Here is a 24286-nt window from a genome sequence, read left to right on the forward strand (position 1 = left end):
TCAAACCCGGGGCTTTGAAAGACTCCGTCTGATGGAAGAGTCTTCCTCAACATTGATAGAGGCCCAATTCAGAGACCTCCGGATCTCCAGAGTGTAAAAGAGAGCAAGGTGTTTGTCTGCTGGTCTTTTTTCTCTAGTCCTTTTGAAGTTCATCTTTGAAGGCCACCTTTTTAGGGAATGCCAACTCAAGTGCATTGATCTCCACGCTGGAGCACCCTGGGAAGCTGCTATCAGTTATGGCTTTGCTCTGATCCCTCACTGCGTAACCTATAGCCTTAGGATAGAGAAGTATAAGCCATGCAAGGTTCCCACCCTGCCAGATCTCCCCGATACAAATAACCCCTCAGCTGGCCTGAAGAGGAATAAATCGCACCCAGACAAATCTGCACAGACACTAGCAGTCTCCTGAGCCTGGTCTTGACCCTGCTCAGATGTGGCAACATCTGAAAGAATTTCCCGTGGGGGTTCATTTTCTGTGGAAGATCATTGTAGGCTCCTTAAGAGGTATAATACAGTAGAAGCCCTTTAGTTGCCCCAGTGATTTTTCTGAAGTACTTCAGTACCAGCATGTATATGTCTGTGATGTAATTTTTACCCATTAATAAATCTACAAACTCTGCTGGATACCACTGCTATTACGTTTGCAAAATGTTACCATATTAATGGAGCTCTGCTCCTTTCAAGGATCTTGGCAATATGAAATATTGGCCTCTTAGGCGTAGGTTTTCTGAAGTATTTAAACATTCCGCTCTCCTTGAACCAATGGACATCTTGTTAAAGCTGTCAGACTTCCTTTCTGGCTTGCCAGATGTCAAGATCTTACAGTGGAGCAGAAGGTGACCCCATGTTTTCTTTCCATGCTGTCATCTAGCCACTGGTTTCCTCTATCCCAGGTTTTAAAGCTAATAGAAATGTAATCATACTTTGCTGTGCAAAACATAAAACCATTTTATTATGTAGAAATGGTCTACTGAGTACACAAGCAACAGTAGTTTTAACAGCCGACGGCTTGTTCTGGCTCTCAAGAGTGTGGTTTTACTAGATGGTTTGGTTTAAAAGCAACACAGAGGGAGAATTGTATCTTTGGGATGTGCTCTGCATGAAACAGCCTCCTTGTATGTAGGATATTGGAGAATTATGCCCTTAAAATCAAGCCCTTTGAAGCTGGCAAAGGATACTCCGTCTTGCGTGAGTATAATTAATCAATTATAACTCTCACACTAAATGAGTCTTGACTTCACATTGCTTGTTAAAATAAGAGATGTATATTCCAGTACTTGACTTTCAACTGCAGTCACTGTACTTCGTACTGTAGCCAAAACTAATGTATTTGAATCATTATTATGTATTTACTTGGACAAATTCTGTATATATAGTAGTTTTATGACAAGATGGCTTATTTGGACTTTATTAAAAGAAATAAATGCTGTAAGAATCTGGAATGCAGGCAAGAAGTGGGATTCCTTAAGCTACAGCTCACGTTCAACATGTGACTTGAATTCTGACTGTAGTCAGTCAGTAGCTTCTTCTATTCCAAGTTCTGTGATGTTGGGTTTTTTTGTTTGTTTTTGTTTTGTTAAGTCCTCTCAATAGTACATTTGCAGACAGAAATCTACTCCACACAGATCTCAGGTTGGCAGTAAGGAACTTTCAGTCAAGCAATGAGAATGCAAATTGTACAGGACTGCTGAACTGGAAATTCCTTGCATGGATACAGTGATGCAGCTGCACAGGTGGCTGAAATCCCTGGGTAACACAGGCCTAAAAATAAGGAACAGCGCTGTATCTTTAGCCAGAATTCCTCAAAGGGCAGGGGCAAATTCAAGGATAAGGTCTCTGGAAACAAGTTATGTAGAGCCTGAAACAGCGGTAGTGCAAAGCAAGGTTCCTGGCAGATGAGGATGACTGCAGAAGAGAAACCTGCAGGATAGCAAAGAAAACAAGCCACAGTGAGGCTTGCTCCCATAGCAGGGCTTGAAAACATTTCTAAGGCTCCTGCGGTGCCTCGCAGAGCATGTTTTTTTGTTATATTGTTCTTTTTTTTCCCCACTCATGTGGAAGCAGAGTAAACTTGACTCCAAATCTCAGGACACGGCATGCTTGTTTCCAGTGCCCAAGCAAAACAAGGATCTCACTTTGCTCCTTGTTCTGATTAAAAAGTGATTATTTGCTCCTTGCAAAGATCAGTGGTACCTGACACAAGAAATAGTATTGATCCAGTACCAGTGTGGAGTCATGATGAAAGTGGTGGGTCCCCTACAGATGTAACACCATCTCTAAGAAATAAACTGACGTTTAACCAGAGCTGGCAGGGTGAGGGACAGGATGCAACTGGGGATTCCTGTTGGAAGTGATGCTGAACAGGATAAACCTGTGCAAGGCTGCAGGGTTGCAGTTCAGTCAATGGGGCCACAGGGTGCACCCTGGCTGTGCACAGTGGGGTGGCTGGTTCCGGTGTGTCTCCCAGGGCTTAGCTTAGAATTCCCTATTACTCATGTGCTCTGAGGGCAGTGGCTGTCCATCAAAGGCCTCGCCAAGCTTTGTGCACAGCCTTTCTGAGTGCAGCACGTTGCCCTGCTAAGGAATGAAGACAAAAGATTCAGCACAGGCACCAGCTATAAATAGTCACCTTGATGTCACTCATATAAAAAGCAACAAGTGACAATTAAATAGTTTCTGGGGAACAAGTAGCAGCCTGGATTGTATAGAGGGCATCTATACCCATCTGGGGAGAGGGATTCTGCTAGAACTAGATCTTTTTTCCTGGAGCAGCAACCAGTTGCTTTACAATCTGATAAATGCCCTCTTGGGAAGGCTGATATATTTAACTGTTTGACATGGTTTTGAATTTGAGGACCAGTCTTCCGCACGAATGACCCAAATCTCAATTTTTGTATGTGAAAACTTCCAGATAAACGTTGGCTTTGGGTGTGCGTGGACTGCGGGCTCCAGTCTGACTGAGAAGAAGCCTGTGGGCAGTGATGTCGTGGCAATTTCTGATTTTAGGATGGGTCTGATCTGTAACATACAGCTGCCCTGGACTCTGGGTGTTTTCCTGTCCTCTCTAAGCTCTGGATGTAAGCCTCTGAAAGATTTTAAGGCTTGGAAAAACAAGTATCTATATAAGCGCTCCTCTTGAGCATTGGACTCTGTTCAGTTCAGCCGTGTCTGGAAGCCACCAGCAGCCTGGCAGGGCACTGGGGTGGGCTGCAGGGAGATGGAGCTCTGGAGACATTGCAGGGCAGTGCAAGAATCAGCTCTTGCAACATAGAACCATTAATTGTATGGGAAACTGGTAATCACAGCCTGAACATCTGATTAATCAGCTGAGGCAAGTGTCAGGTCAGCTCTGGGAGCACAGGTGAGAGTAATTTAGCTGTGCTCCTGGAAGGGGTGGAGCTTGACTCCACCTCTTCTAGATTTCATTTAAGGGCTGACCACCACTAAGGCAGCATCTCTTTGAGATGGTTCCTCTGTGGAGGCTGTCTCTGTGTTTTCCATCCAGACTGAAGGTTTCTTCACTGGTGAGTTTTTCCTACAGCTAACCTTTTGGGTATTTATCACCATCCTTCTTGGGTTTTTTTTTTTCCTGTCTTTTTATTATTTTCACCTTACAATTGTGAAGGTTGGAGAAGAGCTTGGAGATCATCCAGTCCAACCATCAACACATCCCCACTGTGTTCCTCAGTGCCACAACCTTTACAGTATCAGGGGATGCTGGGGCTGCTCAGAGCTGGCTAGCACTTCTTTATATCTTTATTGAGTTTGAATTTACTGTAGGATTGAGTCACAGAGAAGAAATGCATCACTCTGGTCTTTGTCAGCAGGTGGATTTATTGGGCAGTCCTGTTTCTGTGGGGTGCCTGTGTAACAGGTTTGGTATCCTGAGCTGGAGAGACTGATAGAGAAGGAACTAATGTGGACTGGATTTGAGGTACAAGGGCTGTGACAGGAATCCCTACTTGTTCAATGCAAATTAATCTTCATCTGGGGTAAGCGGCCAGGTGTTTGACACCAACAATTCACTGGAAAGAGTCAAGCCTATCGTCCATAGGAAAATGGATGGCTGAAGTGATGGATAGGTTCAGAGGGATGAGCAGGCAGGAAGAATGCTGTGGTCTTGGCCCAATCTCTTTGCTTTGAAGCGCAGATAAGCAAGTAATGAGCCCCAGTCCTATCAGGTTGGATGTTAGAGACAGTTTCCTCTTGTAAAGAGTGATAATGCCCAGGTAGTGGTGGACATCCCTGTGGGTGTTCCAGCACAGTGGGGATGCAGTTCATGATCTTAGCGGTGTGAATGACTCTGTGATGGCGCTCCATCTCCCACTTCCCCCATTTCGGTAGGGATGTCTTCAGCTTTGCAGACAAGGGGAGGGGGCCGGTTTCCATCCAGAGCCGCAGTTTTGCCGCAGCGATTGAAGGGTCTGCAGCCGGCAAACCACGCTCAGCGCCCCTCCCGGCCCAACAAGGGCGGGGGGCGGCGGCGCATGCGCCGGGTGGGGGCGGTGACGGCTGGGTTCTTCGGGGCCGGCGAGCGGCTGGGGCGGCGGGTGTGAGCAGCCGGGCGTGGGGAACGAGGAGCCGGGCTCGACTCCATTCCATCCATCCGCCATGGGGACGCAGGGAGCCGGCAGGAAGAGGTTACCGAACCGGGAACGCCTGACTGCGGAGGACGACGCTCTGAACCAGATCGCCCGAGAGGTGAGCGGCCGGAGGAGGCACCCCCACCCCGCTGCCTCCCCCTCTCCCTCCGCCCGGGGCTCCCCAGCCGGCGCGCAGGCGCATCCCCGGGCGACGGACGCTAGGGCCGGGCTGCTGTGGGGCTGCGATCCGTTTAGAAGCCGAACAAAAAGCCCTGGGCTGCTCGGAGGCGTGGTGAAAGGCACCGCGATGGCAGGTGTGGCGCTGAGTTGAACGGAGGTGGCAGCGCCTTTGAGGCGGCAATGAGGCTTTACTCATCCTCTATCGAGAATAGAGGAGCGGAGAGAACTTGTAGGCTTGCAGGCAGCTCGCTGGGTTCTGTGTTCCTGTGCTGGCCTTAGCCAAAAATTGTGTCTGCCAAACCTGATTTAACACGGTGCGGAGCCCCCTTCTGTACCTCGGCCCCGTCATGTAGCTGCTGGGGAGGGTAGTGTTAATCTCCGAGATCCAGGAAATGGGCTCATCGTGTTTTATGGTGGTACATAGATGTGAGCCTACATTGTGACTTGCTGCGTGCGTTTACTGGGGTAGACATGCAGTCCAGTAAGCACTGCAGCAGTGTTTGCCTTTGATCTGACTTTAAGCAATTAAAACCGGCTGATGCCTGTCCTGTTTCTACCTGCTTAGCCTGACTTGTTGGTTCCAGCGCTGTGAGCTCGGTGTTGATCATGAAGATGTGCGTTTGGTTCTAAGTTCACATGCGTTTTCTGCCTTTTTTCTCTTGTAATCTCCTAAGTGGAGGCTGGTGAACCTGGCTCAAGCCCTGGTCAGCAGCTCGGGGCTCAGCTCCTTGCCGTGTCTGAGCTGGGTGCCGCTGGCTGCAGCTGGAGGTGAGCATCCTGTTCCCGTGTCTGCCCCCTCCTCTGATAGTACAGCACCGCCTGGCTGCGGGATGGGTTGACTGAAGGAATTACTCCTGTGAGATAAATCGCTCTTAACAGAGGTTTAACTTTTCTGTGGTTTCCTTTCTTCAAGCTCAGCTACTGTAGGATCATGCAGTCAGCTAGGAAGGAAGAAGGCAGGGTTATTTTAGTGCAGCTCAGGTAGTATTAGCAGTGTTGGTCTGGGGTGTTCTTACTCTTTTTCTATGCAAAGTATTTTGTAGTATCTTTGGAGTATGTGCTGTTTGCTACGTGAGAGATTTAGGTGGTAAGTTTGCAGAAGTCAGGGTTGTGTCAGTATGATGAGGAAATGCTCTTTGGGCATTGCTGGGAGCGAGTAAGTTCCTACGGAGGTGGTGTGAAGTAAAAAGGCAGGAATGCCTCATGTTCAGGATGTAAGTTAGCAAGTCTGAATGATTGTGCTCTCTGCTATAGGTTGAGACATGATGACAGCCTGGGGATTGCTTTAGGATGAGGGTTTAAATTCCACAGTCCTGGTCTTTCTATCATTTGATGAAGCTGAATGTAAATCTGTAGCAGGAGGCCTAGGTTATTGTTTTCTGTCGTAGGTTCCTCTTCCACTCTTTGCTGTGCGGTACAGTGGTTTGATGCCTAAATAGTGGTGTTTATTTGTTTTCTTTGAGGATCTGCTAAAGGACAATTGCATTTATTGGAAAGCTCCTTCACAAGCACGTCTTTTATCTTCTCCCTGGAGTGCTAAAACTGTGAACTGAAAAGTTCAAGGTTCAGCATTTTCCCATATTATTTTAACTCCTTGCATTACTGTGTTTTAAGTTTCATGCACTTATGATGGTTTTGTTGTTTAGCAGTCTGTTCTTAACACAGGGATTCCTGTCCACATCTTTCCACTGGGGGCTAAGAACTCCTACATAAAATAATGTAAGCTTTTCATCTTCTCCTAATAAAGATGCTTTGAGTCCTTATGTTAAGAAGGGCATGAGAGTTACTGAGATTTCACCTTTTCCAGCCTTCCTTGTAGGTGTTTAGGCAAAGCTTCTTTCTTGCATAGGTTTTCAGTCATTCATTTCCTTCAGCCTTTCTGTCTTAACCAAAAGCCACAGAACCTTGCAATTGATTGTGGATTCTGTGTTGTCTCATTGTTGTGTTCAGATGGAAGTCTCTGTGCGTCATATCTCCTTTTGGTTTTTCCTCCAGAAGGTTAATGCTGCTTTGATGCTTTACAGCTGTTGTCTTGTAATGGGTGAAACATCTTGAAAAACTAACAGGCAAATCCTACTGTGTGTATGGTCTCGCACAGACTGAAAGCCTGGTCTAGTGATCGCTGACCCTGCACACAGCATGAGGGTTGAAACTGGATGATCATTGTGGTCCTCATCAACCCAGGCCATGCTATGGTTCTATGAAAGAGAGCTTTGTGCTGTGTGAGGTTGGCAGCCCTTGGCCCTGCAGGATGTGGGAGCAGTGTTAAGAGGAAGTAACCATAAGTGAACGGAAGGAAACTGTAAAAGTGAAGCTTGTTGTAGTGACAGGCTTTCGGTAGTATTGAGATGAAAAGGTTTGGGGTGATTTCTGAACTAGATCAGCTGTAAGTAGCTTATCATGTTGACTAGGCCTGTAGTAGTGTTACTGTATCTTGTCCAGCAGAGAAGAGTGGTGCCATATTACTAAGTCTGGTGTGGTCATTAGAGAGCTGGCAGTTCTGTAGGTGTAGTTAAACCAAGAACGCAGTGTTCTGTGTTTTCAACCATCACAGAAGGCTGCCGCTCTGCTTTCTCTGTTACTACACCCAGCTTGTATTGCTGAGGTGGTGTTTTCTGTTTGTCAGCTTTTGCAGATGAGGGTGAAGCTGATCGATGAATGGCTTCTCTACTTTCAGACTCGTGTTCTGACGCCAGTAGATGATTCTGTGTTTAGGTCAATGGAAACTTTTGGACTATTTTATCCCTCTGTGTGAGTACATGCCAGCAGTGTTTGCAAAATCAAGTGGTTTGATATTCCTCGATGTCTGTGCCAGCACAGCCAGCAGGAGCTGTTGTACGCACACAGTGCAGTCATCTCTCCCCGCACCCACAGTTTGGGGAGGCTGCTGAACACTGACTTGTAAACCTGACTTGGTGGTTTCCAGCTTTTTCTCCCTTGCTGCGGTTAGATGGGCTTGACTTATAACTGGACACGTTGTTTCTGGGAGAGTATCTTTTTGTAACTTCTGAAGCCCTCGGTGTGATACAGAAACAGCCCAGTGTTACATGACCTAAGAGAGATCTGCCAGTACAGTGAGAAGTGCAGTCTATCTAAAAGAGATACTTCTCCTATAAGCAGATACTATTAACCACTCTCTTTCATTTTCTTGAATGAGGAAAGCAAGGTTGGGGCACATTTATCTTTGTTAGGAAAGTGATGTAAACATTGTTATCTTGTATACAGACGTGTTATATGGCTAATGTGGTCTCTGTGCTAAAAAACTTCCTCTTTCATCAACCAGTTTACAGAGCATTACTCTTTCATAGGTCATTCATTTGAAAAGTTGCTCAACCAACATTATTTAATTGTTATTTTTTAATCTCTTTTTCTGTTAAGAGTGTAGCTGTTGAGAAATGGCTCAAAGCAGAGCTGAAGGTAACGAGCCCGCAGTGCTGTGTGAGGTAGGAAGGCCCCAACTAACTTCAAAAGCCTACGGTGGAGCTTCAGGACTAGTGAAGAGGAGCTGTGGTAATTGTACATTGAATTTAGAGGTCTGCCTTTTGAACCAAGGTGATAATTTGAGGGAGAGCTCTGGCTTACAAGGCAATTTGTTTGACCTGCCTAATAGAGAGAGATGAAAACAGTTTGGTAGACATTGAAGTTGTGACAAACAGATTGGGTGTATTCACACAGGAGCATAAGTGAGGCGAACTTTATTTGAACTGTTGTACAGGTCAGAGCATTTGAATCTGATATTTAAGAGATGCATGGAGGCTTGGAAAGCAGATACATATTCTAAGACAAGCCATTAGAAACAGTCTGCTGTATCTAACACCAGCTGCTTGTACCTGGCTGCCTTTTTTGCCTTTGTCGTAGTGCAAATGTATGGTCCCAAGAGAGCAAATGGTCTGAAAATGCATGCTTGGCTGTAGGCCTCTGTCTAGAATAGAAAATTATAAAGGCAAGGGATGCTTGTGGAGGGTTTGATTCTGAGCCCAGCTGACTTAAATATAGGAAGGGTGGAAGCCTTCTTAGGAAATGCCTGCCAATAGGCTACGGAGAACTGTTCCAAAACTAGGACCATTTTATATCATGATCATGCTCCTCTTCAGTTAATGCCTTTTACTGGATATGTAGCAGTAAAACATTAAATAAAGCAAATGCCTTTTTCCTATAAGCCTTCCCAAGGGAAGGGTGGTTTTAGATGCTTTTAAAAGTGAGGCACAAATTTTAAGATCTATCTCATTTTAGTTAAACGGGTGATTGTAGCCTGCCTTCCAGCTCCCTGTCTGCCTATTGCAATGTTTTAGTGTGTTTTTGCGTCTGCGCCTGGCCTGAGTCCTCTTCAGCTGTTCTCACTGTCTGAGGAAACAGCTGTTTAGGAACTGTGATTCCTATTTCAGTCAGGCAAGAGGCTGCTGTTAGGATTAGCAACGTGGAAAGCCCAGCCTTTTTCTTTGTAAGCCCAGATGCTGAGCTCGTCTGCAGTATGTAACACAAATCACTACCTCAGCTAGAAGGATATTTTTCCAGGCCAGTTGCTGAACAGAGGTGGGGCTTGAGTGTGCTTGCAGTGCTTTTAACACTTAGTTGTAGTGGGTTTTTTTTTCATCATTGGGTTGCAAGTAGCATAATCCATATAGCATTTCAGGCTTGTGAAATGAGGTACGTGTCCCTCCTGTCAAGTCAGCAGGTTGCCAGGAGCAGTGAATCTATCTAGCTAGATGTACACACTCATGGGTAAACCTTAAAATAGCAGCTCTGAAATATCAGCTGTTGTCTCACTTCTATGTAAATACTTTTGAGGGGACAAGTTGACTGTTGGAATGGAATGGAGAGGGAGGGGGACTGCAGTAAGCCAGTTTCTACTTTAGTTAGTCAAGGGGTTGCTTTGGTAATTTCTCTTTTCTGAGAAGGTAAAGTAGGTATGCTTGCATTTCATCTGGGAGCTCTCTCTGCTTCTGGTGTTAATATGATCTGAATCTTCTTTAGATGAATAATTGGCCTTGTGTGGAAGAAAAGAATAGCTCGTGTTTGGGCATCACCTGCACAGTAAAGATGAGGGAAGTGTTTAAGTGCATGTTATAGAAAGAAGTCTGTAACAACCCACTTCCAGGAAGCTCTTCTCCCTTTCTGTATTCATTAGGATACAGAAAGCAGGCTTTAGAAAATCCTCAACTGGAGCTGGAAAGATACCTGGCATGTACATTGAAGTAAGAATATTGTGTCAAGCAAAAACTTTGTTAGAGAGCATCCGTATGGGTGGGCATGACTAAAGCTGTACTTCACTGTGGCTAATCTGAAGACTTGAATTTCTGTAGATGAAGCTAAACTACCTGCCATGCAGCGCTTGAGGTGTGGGAAAGAATTTGGGAAGAGAAGGTTGTGAGTGACCATGTGACACAATCTGGTCAGGTCCTTTAAAAATGTTGGGGTTTTTTTGGAGCCTATAGAGAGGTTGTGGATGTGAGCATTCAGAGACCGGGGAAGCACAGACGTAATACTTCCACCTTAACAAGAATGTGACAGAACTCTCACCACTGCAACTATTGGAAACTGTCTTTGCACTGAGTCAAGTTGGACCTCACCGGTTAGACCTCAGTGTTTGGATGGATTTCTAATTTTGTCTTCAAGCAGATGTTAGTAAGCAGTATGAAGTGCAGAGGGCCAGACCCAGGGAGTATTTCCCCACTAAGCAGGGCTGCAAGGATGGAGCAGCTTTCTGGCCTGGCCTGCTGAATTTTGGGTGCCTGCAGAGGATAAGATGCGAGATAACTATTTCCATTACTGATAGGTGCTTTTTCTGGTACATGGATGCATGCTCAAAACAGAAAGGCAGAGGGGAGCTTGTCCCTGGTTAAACAAACCAATGCCCACAAGTCAGATTTGAATCACACAGGGGCGTTCAGCCTGCAATCCTGCTCTGTGTTCCCTCAGACCCCTCAGCCATGTCATGTTTTCCTGTGATTGAATTTGATGCGGTGTGTAGTGCCGTTTTAAGGCTGTGGACTTCGGGGCAGAGAGGCTCTGTTCTAAAGCTTTGAAAAATATTGAGGTTTGTTGTCAGCTGTAAAAGCTAGAAAACTACAAATCTAGAGTAGCTGTTTGTATGGGTTATGGAGAGATGGATGTTTGGGGCATTGAGCACAATTGCACTGAACTGGCACAACTCCGACTGAAAACTTAGAGTGGCTGTTTCTGGCTTGGAAGTTTTACTGAATGGATTGAAATGAATTTTGGTGATTTACCAACTTAAAATGCTGTTCAGTGCCAATAGCTGATTGCTATTGGAGCTCTGGGGATTCCAAATAGATAATAACACGGGTATTTGAATGGCATGTCCCCCTCTGCTCTCCCCTTCTCTTCAAGTGACTGAAGACCTGTATATTATTTCAGAGTGTGAGGGAAAAATAGTGATTGTAATGCTAGCATGGTCAGACATCCATCTCTGGAAGGGCTGCACTTAAGTAGCTTGCACACTGTTGCTATTCCAAGGAGGACTCAAATGCTGAATAAATGGACAACATGGAGAAATGGCTTTGGATGGGGCACTATTGGGGTGTGAGAACTCAGGTTTTTAGCTGAAAGGAGTGGTGTTTTTGGTTAGGTTGTTAAACAGAGTGTTTGGTTCTGAACTCTTCTTAGTGAGCAACATGCTGGTAAAATGAAAATTGTGATCGCTTTGTACTGAACTGGTATTTTGGTGCTTTGTAAGCTGTGTTCTTTGAGGAAGTATTTAGATTTCTTTTGTATTATATGTTTCTGTATGAGAAATCAGAGGCTTGTGCAAACCAAAATTGACAGGTGCATCACCATTGGTGTGTTCCTATTTTTGATACCCAGTGATTAGGCAGGGCAGTGCTTGTTATCATTGGCACGTGAAGAAATGCAGAAACAACAGTTAAAACTTCAAGGTGGCAATTTTCTTCCTTCTTAGCTGTCAGAATGTTTATGTTTATTGTGAATGAGAGCGGAGAGTCTGTATTCAAACGAGCAGGATAAGATCACCAGTTACTCCTGGCTTTCTCCAAAATAGGTTCTTGGAGCTCAGTTTTACCCTGCTATAAGTGTCACTGCTTGCAGTTTTTAATGTCACTTGTGTCAGATTGATTTATCTTTCCCAGAAAGGAGTGTGAGGGTTTTTCCAACTTACTGAATGTGACTTCCACAACAGCAGTCTGTGCATGTGTTTGGTTAGTCAGTGACTTGTCTGTTAGTGTTGCCTGTAATTAAGTGATAATGCATCTGTCATGAATGGTCTCGGTGGTGATTCCTTGCAGATCACACTCGCAATCCTACAACTGCCTCGAATGCAGGCTTCTGCACTGACATTGGACTCCAAGGAATAGTGTTTCTTCCCTCTGTCTTTGCTCTTAAGTACTGCTGACTTCTGCCAGTTTCTAATTTAAATCTAATATCTATTTATTTTTCTTTGCCTTCCCCTTTTGAGTACTTCCTACATCCCAAAATATGCTTTCTTCAGGCCCACATTGGAATACTAACTTTAGATGCGTCTGTCTCTTCTGTCAGCGTTTGCCAGCCTCTTCCAGTAGATGTAAAATGGGCTACAGGAGGATCTGGCATGCTGAAGGGCTGGGTTGGGTTTTTGAACTCATTCCCTCAGGTCAGATGGATTTCAGACATCCTTGCTTGGGTCTTCTAATTATGGAGCATTTATCAGCTGGCATACCAGGTTGACAGGGGAGTAAGGAAAGGCTCTTGCTGTGCTTCATGAGCAGAGAAGTCCCCAGGTTCCAGCCTCCTGTCAGACTCTGTAGCTTTACATTTTTCCCTTCCTTTTTAAAACGCGTGACTTCAGATTCTCTTTGAAAGCATGGTTAAGATATGGCTGTTTACACTGGATCCTGTGTGCTACATGGAAAAAAGAAATAATTTTTGCTTTTGCCAGCCACTATCAGTGAAAGATATTGGCTTACTGTCTTTTAGTGTGTATGTGTCCATGTAATCATTTCTTGTTGCTCTCTGCTTTCTCTTGAGTAGTGAGGAACACGATAGAACCAACTTCATATGCTTTTCAAGAGTTCATCTGTTTATATTTGAGTGTTCTGCAGCCCTTTTGCATTGCTGTGCAACTGTGTGTTTCCCACCCACCATTCTGTTTAAAATGTACTTTCTGCCACATGAGATGTCTGTGTGCTGCTGCATAGTTTTCTTGCTGAATGCATTGCTGAGCTCTAAGAGGATTTATGTTGACAAATATGTTGAATAAACATCTGTTGAAAATTGAAGTGGGCTTTTGGGACGTTCTGGTGATACCCAAGGGTTGTGATATTCCATTGTCTGTTAAATATGAAATGTAGATCTGTTCTGATGTGAAACAAGTACATTGAAACAGCGATGTGACCTAACCTTTACATGAACTGCGGAGGAATCTAGAGGCTCTGGGAAACAGTGAGCTTGTATGCGGATATAAGGGATAATGTTGGTATATGTAGAATATACCACTGTTTTTTAAATGGTTACACAGTGTTTTTAGTAATATTTGTACATTCTTGTCTAATTACCCCGGAGAAAAAATAACAGCCTTATTTGGTGAACTAAAGCAAGCAAAGAAAGGTTCTTTGTGTGTTGGGGAAAGGCTTTTATATCGCTGATGAAATAAGTATATACTGTCAGACTCAGTCTGGAAGTCATTGTTCAAGCAGAAAGGCATCTGGTAACCTAGAACTGGTTGCTCTCTAACGAAGCAATCTGCAAATGTAGTGTTAGAAAATAAAGATCAATGAGTCTGAGAATGCAGGGAAAATGCATAAAAACCTTATCTATAACATTTCTGAGATGTGCGCCAAGCACACATAATGTACTCTCTTTACTCAGAGAGGTGAGGTGCTGGGACAGCTGCCCAGTGAAGCTGTGGATGCCCCATCCCTGGAGGTGTTCAAGGCCAGGTTGGATGGTGCCCTGGGCAGCCTGGTCTGGTATTAAATGTGGAGGTCTGTGGCCCTGCATGGGGTGGGAGGTGGGAGATTCTTGATCCTTGAGGTCCCTTCCAACCCAAACCATTCTGTGATACTGGGTTCTTGTTGCCCTTCTGGTGGAAAGTGCTTCTCCAAGGGCTGTTCCTTTGTTGCTGCTTTATGCTATTCTCTCAGCAATTTTGTTGCTTGCCATTTTTCTAATGCAGCTGTTCTCAGCATCCAGCTGTTGACATGGTCTGAATTTCAGATGGTAAGTCTGAGGAACCAATGATATCTGCTGAGTGGTGATCACTCCTAGGGGGGGATAGGACCTGACTGGGGGGATGGCACCTCTGTGCTGGTGGCAGCGCTCTCAGTATATTCCACATAGCCTGCCTTGAGTTTTAGAATGCCGATAAATAGCTGTGAAGGTAGTTCTTACCACAGAACAGTCTCTCTAACCTGGTAGTACATTTGTTAGTCAGGGTTAGGGCACAGGCTCTGCAGGTAATCCAGGATAACTCGGACTCAGTTTGGATACAGTAATCTTATCCCACCCCCACATGAAAGCTGTCCAATCATTTCTTCAACAACAGTGATTTTTCAGCCTTAATCTGAGCTGATGGGTTACTCAGTGCTGTCTCACTTGGTGCGAGTCGGCTTGAAGGCCCTGGCTCTCTAATAGTTTTCCTTAACACAGGGGAAATGGATTGTGAAACAATAGTGAACATGAGAGGGTAATTGCTGTCCACTGACCAGGTAAGAGTACCTTGTAGATATAAAATAACTTTAAAAGCTCAGCTGTAATAGTGGGATAGTGAGATTCTCATTTATTTTTTTACAGATCTATTTAAATGATTCCAAGTGTGATGTTTTGTCTGTGAAATTTCCTGGTTTTTTTTTTTCCTTCAAACCCAAAGTGGATCTTGGCTTTTGGCCGTAGGAGATGTGATTAGGGTGCTGTTGCTAGATGTGAGAATGGATGGTTACGTGGATGGTCTCACTGGCAGGAAGGGGAGTTAAGGTGAAGACCTGCATGAAATGTTTTCCCAACCATCCCCATATTTCCATATCTAGCAAGCGTTTCAGGGCTTAGCAGCACTTTAAAGTAGTGGTAGGCATGAAAACAAATGATAATTTTTTACAACATTTCTCTTGTATATGGTGTTTGTATCAAAAATGTAAAGTTGACGTATGGAAAGAGGTAATGAAAACCAGTGCTTTGTAACGTGAAGTCATTATGCTGTAGACTCACAAAACACACTGTAAATACAGTTGGGACTGTCTTTATTATCAGGTTGTTCTGTTAACTTGAATCAGACAGAAGAGCTAAACTGAATTTGGACTGAGAACATTCAACCTGCAGAAAGGTGCTCTTGAGGTCATCCCTAGTTCAGAATGTTGAAGTATAACAAATACTCTGTTTTGTCTTTACTTGAGGCCAGATAAGAATGTAGCATGGGATGGTACTGTGAATGCTCAATGACATGCTCAGTAGTCATGCATTCTGGCTTTTCATTCAGCTCTGGCAGTCTGACTCTTTCGTCAGAGCGCAGAGAACCTGCAGTTTGCCCTCAGCCATTTTACAGGTAGAACCAGCGTGCTTCTTCCAGTGCACTCTATGATGTGTGTATGGGAAACTGGTAATCACAGCCTGAACCTCTGGTTAATCAGCTGAGGCTAGTGTAGGGTCAGCTGTGGAAGCACAGGTGAGGGTAATTCAGCTGTGCTCCTGGAAGGGGTGGAGCTTTGCTCCACCTCTTCTAGATTTCATTTAGGGGCTGACCACCACTAAGGCAGCATCTCTTGGAGATAGCTCGTTTGTGGAGGCTGGATAACCAGTCTCAGCATTTTCCAGCTAGACTGAAGGCATACATATTGGTGAGTTTTTCCTATAGATAACCTTTTGGATATCTATCACCATCATTCTTGTATTATTACCATCTTTGTGTTATTTTACATGACAACCACCATCATTGTATTATTCACACCTTACTAACATGCTAAGCTTGACAGCACACCATGGGAGATGTAAGAACCAGCTACTGAGACTGGATTTCCCTGTTGATGGTTACTGGGAGAAAGAGGTTCAGTGTGGAATGGCAGATAAGGACAGTCCAGATATCTAATATTCTGGGTTGAATTGCTTGAAAATGTTTATACTTACCTTACATGCTACTGATATGGTATTTATAGGATTAGAGATTTGTTTTTAGTGTCAAACTGCTTCTGCAGTTGTACAGCAGGAATGTGAGCAGGCTGGATGTAACAAAATATAATATTAATCTGAGTATTGCCAAACCAGGACCATTGCATAAATGAGTTTAGTTTCAAATTCTGTGGCATTACAATGTCTGCAACATGACCTGCTTGTACAAGGAACACAGTGGAGAGTATGAGAATGACACTTGTTTTTATATAACACAGTGGTTCTTGTTGACATTCTACTCTCAGAAGTTCATTTGAAGTAACTTTTCTTGCACAATAGTTGTTAAACTAGACCTATTTTTATAATGCATTAAAATACTTAGGCTGGGTGGGAGTCTGCAATAAATATTTTTATTCCCTGAAGTAATGGCTGCTGGCTACTTCTGTGTTCTTACTCATCAGCTGCTGGTCTTGGTTCTGCTGAATTCATCCTTTTTTATCTCTAAAGAGCAGAGGCAATTCCTTATGCATGTTTCACACCCTTGAGTGGGGTCTCATTGATGAGCTGCTGTGATGCTTTGGTTCCTGAAGGCAGTTCATTCAGGTGCCTGGCTGTGCCATTGCCACAGCTGGCATTGTGCAGCTCTGCCAATAACAGTGCTGCCTTCACAACTTCCTCATGGCTTTCTCAAGTTGTATCTGAACCAGAGAGCCTCAAAAAATTGCTGTACTGAGCGCTGCCAGCCATATGCTTCATAAAACCAAGCTTTAAGTACAAAAGTCTCTCTTAAATAAAAGGTCTGGAAGCTGGAGGCTGAATCTGAGCAAAGCAGTGAAGTCACACTGTAGTGGTTTGTCTCCTCGTCCTGTTTGGTTGCTTATGCAGTGAGATTATGTTACCTAAATACGAAACCCCAAGATAAAAGTGGAAAAATATATAGCTTCCTAGAAGGCTTTTTAGTTTGTCAAGCGGTGTTTATTTTAGAAATGGGCTGGTTGAGGAGCATGAGAGAGAATCATGGTAATGCCGTCAAATGCTTCGGTAATTAGATGTCAAAGCACTCAGCATTTATTTTGCTTGAATGCTTTTTAGTGTTATTGCTTTTAGAAGATAATCAGTGTAGTGGGCAACTGCTTTATTTTCATGCATCTTGTTCCTGTGTCAGCTGTCTTCTTTATGGAATATTCTAAGCTCTTCAAATCAAAAAGTCATAGTTACTTTTATAGCAGTTTAATGATGTGCAGAAAGTTACAAGGGTCTGCTTTACTTTGGTTTCTGTTTCTACCATACCACTGCTGAAAGAATGGAATGGAAATGGAGAGTGGACTTTCTTCACTTGAATGCTGACTCAGACTGAGAACAGAGTGAACCTAGCAGAGTTCCTTGGGAAAAATCTGTGTTTCTTGGGCAGTCAAGAAGCTGCGTTTTACAACTGCGATGCTCCCTCTCATAAGGGAGAATAAAGGAAAAATGAGTTGGTGATGTAGAAAGGGAGGATAAAAGGGAGAGAGATGCCTGATTAAAAAATGCCATAGGCCAGTAACAGTGCCTTTCCCCCCCCCCCATTCCTTAAATCCTGCCTTGCTATATTGTGTCTTTCAAGGGTGTGCAGAACTGCAGGGCCTGTGGTTTGGCTCTGGCTGTCACAGGAATGAGCTTCCTGTCATAACGGCTGTGTTCTTCCCCTGCTGTAGCTGACTCACACTTTGTCAGATGTTGGAGTTAACCCTTAAAAGAGAGAAGTAAGGCAGACCACCTGTTGTTATTAACAGAATCACAGAATGGCGCAGGTTGGAAGGTGCCTCAAGGATCATGAAGCTTCAACCCCCCCCCCACTACAGGCAGAGCCATCTATCTCCATGTTTAATAGTATACCAAGCTGTCCAGGGCCCTGTCCAACCTGACCTTGAACACCTCCAGGGACGGGACATCCACAGCCTCTTTGGGCAGCCTGTTCTAGCACCTCACCACTCTCTGAGCAAAGAACTTGCCCCTGATATCCAACCTAAATATTCCCTCCTTCAACTTAAAATTTCTCCTTGTTCTGCTTGTTTTCCCTGTTCTCTCTTCAGACAGGGTTAGGTCCTGCCAGCGTGGACAGAGAGCAAATGATTTTGTCATGCAGGTTGGTGACTGGATTTCAGATCTGTTCTGGTGCAGGTTGATGCTCTAAGGCAGTTTTTTGGGCTTTAATGTTTTGGACATTTTTTCAAGCATTATGAGAAAGGCCTTTGTAAAATTATCTGCCTTTTCCTACATGTTTTTAGCAAGATAGTGAGGAAAAGTGGAGGAGTTACTGTTGGGATGGAGTGCATATAAAGTTTATCTCAAGTCTTCCAGCCCTTCTGTAACTTCGTGAGGATGGTATTTAATCTGGTATTGGTCTTATGGCATCTGAAATCTGTTGTAAAACCATTATCCCAGACGAAGTCTTGAATTTCCCAGTTGTGACAGTATAGTTGAGGAGGTTCAAATACATTTGAAAATGAAACAATTTACTTAAGTGCTTTAAGAATAGCATCAGTTCTACTATTTTTCAGTAATACCGAAGTAGCTCCTTATCAACCTCAGCTCAAGTTTAGCAAAAACAGTACCGGGCTTCCTTATTGCAAATATCAGCTCCCTAGTGTGGTGGCTGCTGTAGTAGGGTATGCCTAGAACAAGTATATGTTTAGAAGCAATACTGGTTCATTAATAAAGTCTAGAGAAAGCAAGCTTTGCTGCTCAGCAGATTCTCTGCTCATCTTATATAGTTTTTAGTACTCACTTTGAGAAGTTGTACTCTTTCCCCCCCCATTCCTCCCCCCCAAAAAATAGAGCTTGGCAAGTTCAAATCACATGATTTAAGTATATATCTCAGATAAGAGACTCAGCAGAACTGATGAGTTCATGAATGAGCTGAAAGCGTAGACAGGGCAAGCCAAGATAATGCTTATAGCAGCAGCCAGAGCTGTTATGTAGTGCACCTTTTATCGCTGCATTTGGACCAGAGTCGCTTCCTTGCATCCAAGGCTTTTGGCACCCTGACTCCTCTCTTGATGCAGTTGTAGAGGGTTTGGGCTGCAGTTGTTTAACAGCAGTTTCAAAGAGCTTTTAGAAAGGAAGAGCTGTAAAGAAGAAAACAAGTTCTGGTAAAGCTTAGAAGCAGAACTGTCAGCTTGATCTGTTCTTGTTCTCAAAGCAACGCATCTAGATGTGGGAAATGTGTGCAAGTGGAGGGGTGAGGTTGAAACTCAGTTGCTGACAACAAGTGGCCTCCATCTCTGAATGAGCTGTGATTGGAAGTTGGTTAAAAAAAGGAAGGACTGAATAACTGAGAACTGGACTGAAGTTTTACATCGTAGTTGTAGGGGCTCTTCCCACATAGGAACACTGGAAGCTTATCTACTGTCTTTTATAAGATGATGTTGTGGTCACTAGCTGTCTGAAACTGGAACCGTTCCCCCCCCTCCGCCAAAGAAAAAAGTCATTGAAGATGACAGTTGAGAGCTGAAAATACCTTGTGGATCTGAAAGAGCGGGACCCATACATGTTTGTCCATTTCAGCTGCTCACTGCTGGGTGAAGTGCGCTGCCTTGAGCAATTCATTATGATAGATTGTGAAATTGACTCTTTTCTTTAAAAAGGAAACTAAATTGCTCAGAGCTTTGATTTTTTTACTGGTAATTAATGCTTAAGACCTCACTGACTCTTATAATTAACGTTAATAGCCTTATAAATACTCTTCACATATAATTACATGTTGGAGAAGTCAAGATTAAGTTGCTTCGCTGTAAGGAATAATAGGCTCTAGCAGAACCATAGTTAAGAACAAAACCTCACAGAGCAAGTGGTGGCTTTCAGGTAGTGTTATATTGAAAGTAATATTGTCTGCATACGTAGTGCCTTCAAATTAATCGCTGTATGGTCTGTTTTCTTCCTTGTAAACAGGCTGTGTGTACGTATGTAAATATTGTTGTATTTCTGGAGTGTCAGAAACAGTGTTCTGATAAACTCTTCTCATCCCTGTAAAACTGTTTCTTTGTAGCATGTCAAGTGCTTAATACAAAGCTGCTTTTTGTGACAGTGTTTGGCTTTTCAGCACTGAACTGTTGTATGGCATGGAGTCAAAAGCAGCTTTTTCCCTTCCCGAAAGCAAAGACTTTGTGTGCTTGACAAAAGGAAGGGGCTTTAAGATCCCACATGTTTGGCATGGCTTCTTGTGACTTGTGGAAGGGAAGTGGAAATCAGTTTCTAAAATTAAAGTGAACTTTCACATTTTTCCCCCCTCCTTCTCCCACTGAATGTGTTGCATTGTCTTCTGGGGATGTGGACGAGAGAGGAGGCTTCATTATAGGACTGGTCAGCACTGATACCTCCAGTTTCTCCTTGGAATTTTGAAGTCACAAAGACAAGTTTCTTGTATCATCTTGAATCTGATCTGCTCTATTTACCCCTTTTGCTGTCAAAAGGAAGGATTAAAGTGTTTCCTGCAGGCACTCCCCCTCCACAAGGTGAACAAATAAGGAAGGGCCATGCTACATGCTGCAGTTAGAGTAATGTGGAGATGGCTGTTGGTCAACAGCTGCAGCCCTGTGCTATCATGTTAGTGTTTGCCACACTGCTTATTTTAACGAGCTCCATCTGTATGTGGTATAGGCCATAATACAAAGCAGTCTGCTTGCTAAGTGGTGTCCACAGCGTAGTTTAGATGCTATGGTTTACTTTACTGGGTTGCATGCTAAGGTTGGATATTAAAGTGAAGCATTTGTTTGCTATAGGGCTGTAGAATGGTTTGGGTTAGGAGACCTTAAAGATCATATATGTTCCAGTGCAGGATTATTATACAAGATGTTAAAACTTTGCATGAGTAGGAATGGGATGGCAGGGTGAGGCGAGAATAGGGCAACAAAGGAACTGATGTCCTTCTGAAAGAAGCAGCTCAGAGTCTCTTAAGGATTAACTAACAAATCAATTTATTTTTTTCTTCTAAAAGCCCTGATAATAATGATGTATCATCTGCTATTGAAAACTTCATATGAAAATGAAGTCTTATTTGGATAACGTATTGGTGAAGGATTCAGTAGTGAGAGCTAAACAAATGTGACCAAGGCAACGCAGTATGGATTCATTTTGATGTGATGTCCAACTAAAGTCCAAGCACTTTTCTTCTTCAGAACAAAAGAAATACATGCACTTGTAGATTAGGCTTAAGACAGAAATAATGCTGTGGTTTTTTTGTTTGTTGTTTTTTTTAGCTGTAGCTTATTCAGGTTAAATTGCTTCAGCCTGAGTTTAAATATATCAGGTATGGCATCCAAAGGCATAGTTGGCTTACTGGGAATGTATGGTGCAACATATTTTCCTTTTCCTCTGCCATAGGTTCAGTATAAATCCTTAAACAGCCTGCCATACCAAAAATAAGGCTGTATAAATATCTGAGCGCATGGAAAAATAGCTTTCCTCTTACTGTTGTGTTAGAATTTAGAATAATTACTCGGTTTTAGACACTCAGTTGGAACCATTTAAATTATTAAGGATTCTGAGAACCCAAACATCCAGATTCTGGGCAGATTACTGGAAATGAGTGAGGCAGTGCTGGCACATGCACTGAGATGACCATTACCAAGTAGGATTTCAGGGAAAATGTTTGACATTTTGTACTTCCAACAGCTGACGGACTTTTTCAACTATAAGTGCCAAATTAGAGAACTTCATACTTTTTGTATTCCACTTGCTTCACCTTCTATTTTAGATTTGATACAGAGAAAGCTTAGGCTGTCTAAATGCACAAATTAGTCATCTAAGTGCTTATGTTAAAATAATACTGTGGAAGGGAATGAACGCCTTTGACAGCCGTTAGTGGGATCTGTAAGCTTTGTACTGTATATTATCAAGGTCACGGGCAGTTATGGTGGATTCAGCTGAGCTACAGTTTGTGCTTTGTATCACTGAAGCATTACAAGGCTGGGCACTGTTTATGCTATGGCAATGTGTAAGAGCACATAGAAACCCTAGTAGTATGTAACTGAAGAGGATCGATACCTTCTGCATGTGAAGAAATCTAGTTTTGGAGGATGATGTATGCTGTGGGAAACATGCAGGGCTTTTGAGAGCCCTATTTTGAGTTTCGTGTCATTTGAATGGCATTTGCTAGTAGTAAATGCATTGAACAGAACTAATTTTAGAACTATAGGTCAGCACTTGAATTTGTTTGATCCTCGGTAGTCTCACAGATAGATGAGGCCTTAAATTTTATAATGAACAACACTTACTCTCATTTCTTTCCTCCTTGTCAGGTACTGTCACATTTAGTACAAGCCAAAGAACATTCTTATTACTGGTTGTGCAGCCTGTTCTCTTGATGAGGTGGGCTCCATTTTTAGTGCTTCAGTCATCTTTCCAGCAGTAGATCTTTTTCTTACTCAATTTTTCTTTTGTTCCTGATCTTTTGTTTCTTTTGTCAGCTATAGAAATGCTGTTGCACGAGTCAGCTGGGTTGTCACAGGGAGACTTCACAGCATGAATGTGATGGAAAAATAACCTTTTTTCTTATTGAGGTACTGTAGGGGGATGAGCAGCAAAATTACTTCCTTACCAACCCGTGGATTAGCGCGAGTGGGGCAAAGAGCAATGTGCAGTTTTGCTTCTGTTGCTCCCTTGCTACTGGATTTGAAAGCTGAGCAAAGGAAAAGCAAGCAGTAATCTGTCATGTAGGAGTATCCCTTGGAATCAGCAAGCAGTCCAAGCCAGGTTGGTGGTTTTTTATCTCCTGCTGAAAGGGAAGCGCGTGGTGAGTATGCCTTTGCCATCTGTCCCTTGTTGCTCGCGTTCATTCCATTAAGAATGGTGCTTTCATTGTCCCTCAGAGGACATAGTGGGACAAACAGCAGCTGCCTTGCTGGCAGTGTGCGCTAATGCCCTAAGGAGATCAGCTCAGGAGGGGCCTGCCCACGAGCTGCAAAAGGGGAGTGCTGCAGGCAGCGTGCAGAGGTGAAATGCACAAATCCCTCTTACAGAAGTTGCAGCTTTCACCATCTCTGCTTCTGCCTCTGTCTGTGGGCTGCTCTGTGTATTTCATTGATCCCTTGGATATAGGCGTTTTTATGGGATTGATGATAATCAGCCTGTGTAGAGTTCTTTCCGCTTCAGTGAAACCGATGCAAGAGCATGGCAGGAGTTCAATCCCACGCATCATTAAGGGAAAAGAAACCCTTCCTTGGGCTCAGTGGCAGTGAGGGGTGGCTGTTGTTTGGAATGATGCAATACCGTGGCAGAATTTGAAGGGTCAAACAGCTTGGTTTATGTGGGGCAGATGATCAATACTCTTAGCAGTGTACTTCTTTAAAATCTACACATACTATGCTTGATCTTAGCCAAAAGGCAGAGAAATGATTTGGCTGTAGATGCTCCATCCCTGGAGGTGTTTGAGGCCAGGCTGGATGGGGCCCTGGGCATCCTGGTCTATGGTTAGATATGGAGGTTGGTAGCCCTGTCTGTGGTGAGAGCTTGGAGCTTCATCATCCCTGGGGTCCCTTCCAACTCAAACCATTCTGTGGTTCTACAAGGCTAAGAAGAGCTCCCAAAGGAGGAAAAGATGCTAAATAGTTAAAATGTATTTCAGTTTCTTTGGAGAATGCACAGCTAGGGCGTAAGATGGCTTTTCTTTTAGGAAGATTGCTCTGTAAGTGCAAGTCAAGCACTGATCTGTTGGTAGGACTAATCACCTGAGGATTCTTGTGCTTGTTTAATGAAAGATTTGATCCCCTTGTCTTCATACAGATGAGATGAGATCTTGGTTAGTTTCTGGATGCCACCAAAACATGAACAATGAAAAGGTTATTATGCAATAAGGGAACAGAAATAGATGCTTTTGTGTCAGAGCTATAATGATATTCCATTGCACTTAATCTGGCTGCTTGATCTCCATAGGTGTTAAACTTGAGCCTGGCAAACAAACCAAGAGTAATTCCTTATCGAACTCTTAAAATGAATTAACTTCCTTATGTTTTTAGTGGAAAAGTCTCTTGTCAGGGGAGGCCAAATAATGATAATGATGTCTATTTCAGTGTGGCCACAGGAGAGGCAGACTTGGTAGCATCATCTCGGTGCGTTCGTAGTGTGCACCCAGCATCCTCTGCAGTGGACATTTAGGTCCTTTAGGACTATTAGACCATTAGGACTTTCTCGTGGTTATAAGTGGCACCTCCCAAGCGAGCCTTGGATGTAATACACCTGCAAAGCAAGCATCCCTGTGATAAGCTTGGAAGGATTGTGTCTGGCTGGGGAAAGTCAGCCATCAATCTGTATGGGAAGATGCAGGGTGTGTTGGATTCAGTGCCTGTGTCCTACCCTATGCTTTGTGTGTGACTCTGGCTTCTGCCCAGAAGCAGGACATCAGCACCGTGTGCTTTCAGGCTGGCTGCCAGATGCCCTGGGAAGAAACTGCTGCATAATAAACGGACAGGGATGCAGCCCAAAGTCATTTCCTGCAG

The 24286-nt window shown here is 43.7% G+C and overlaps 1 protein-coding gene across 37 annotated transcripts in view; it reads left to right on the plus strand.

Annotated features, from left to right (window-relative positions):
* Positions 1–4523: 4523 nt before the first annotated feature.
* Positions 4524–24286, plus strand: part of LRRFIP1 (LRR binding FLII interacting protein 1) — an 87404-nt gene continuing 67641 nt past the window's right edge. For 34 of the 37 annotated variants that reach the window (XM_085553450.1, XM_085553451.1, XM_085553454.1 and 31 more), the window contains exon 1: positions 4524–4701. In XM_085553450.1, coding sequence (XP_085409576.1) covers positions 4612–4701 — 90 coding nt within the window. In that variant the 5' untranslated portion in view covers positions 4524–4611. Of the gene's footprint in view, positions 4702–4778; positions 4898–14283; positions 14423–24286 lie in introns of those variants that run through there. The other 3 variants (XM_015868041.3, XM_085553436.1, XM_085553435.1) reach the window with 2 other exon arrangements.

Source organism: Coturnix japonica, chromosome 7 (genome assembly GCF_054131305.1).
Source record: "Coturnix japonica strain WE chromosome 7, WE-NBRP24, whole genome shotgun sequence".
Lineage (NCBI taxonomy): Eukaryota > Metazoa > Chordata > Aves > Galliformes > Phasianidae > Coturnix > Coturnix japonica.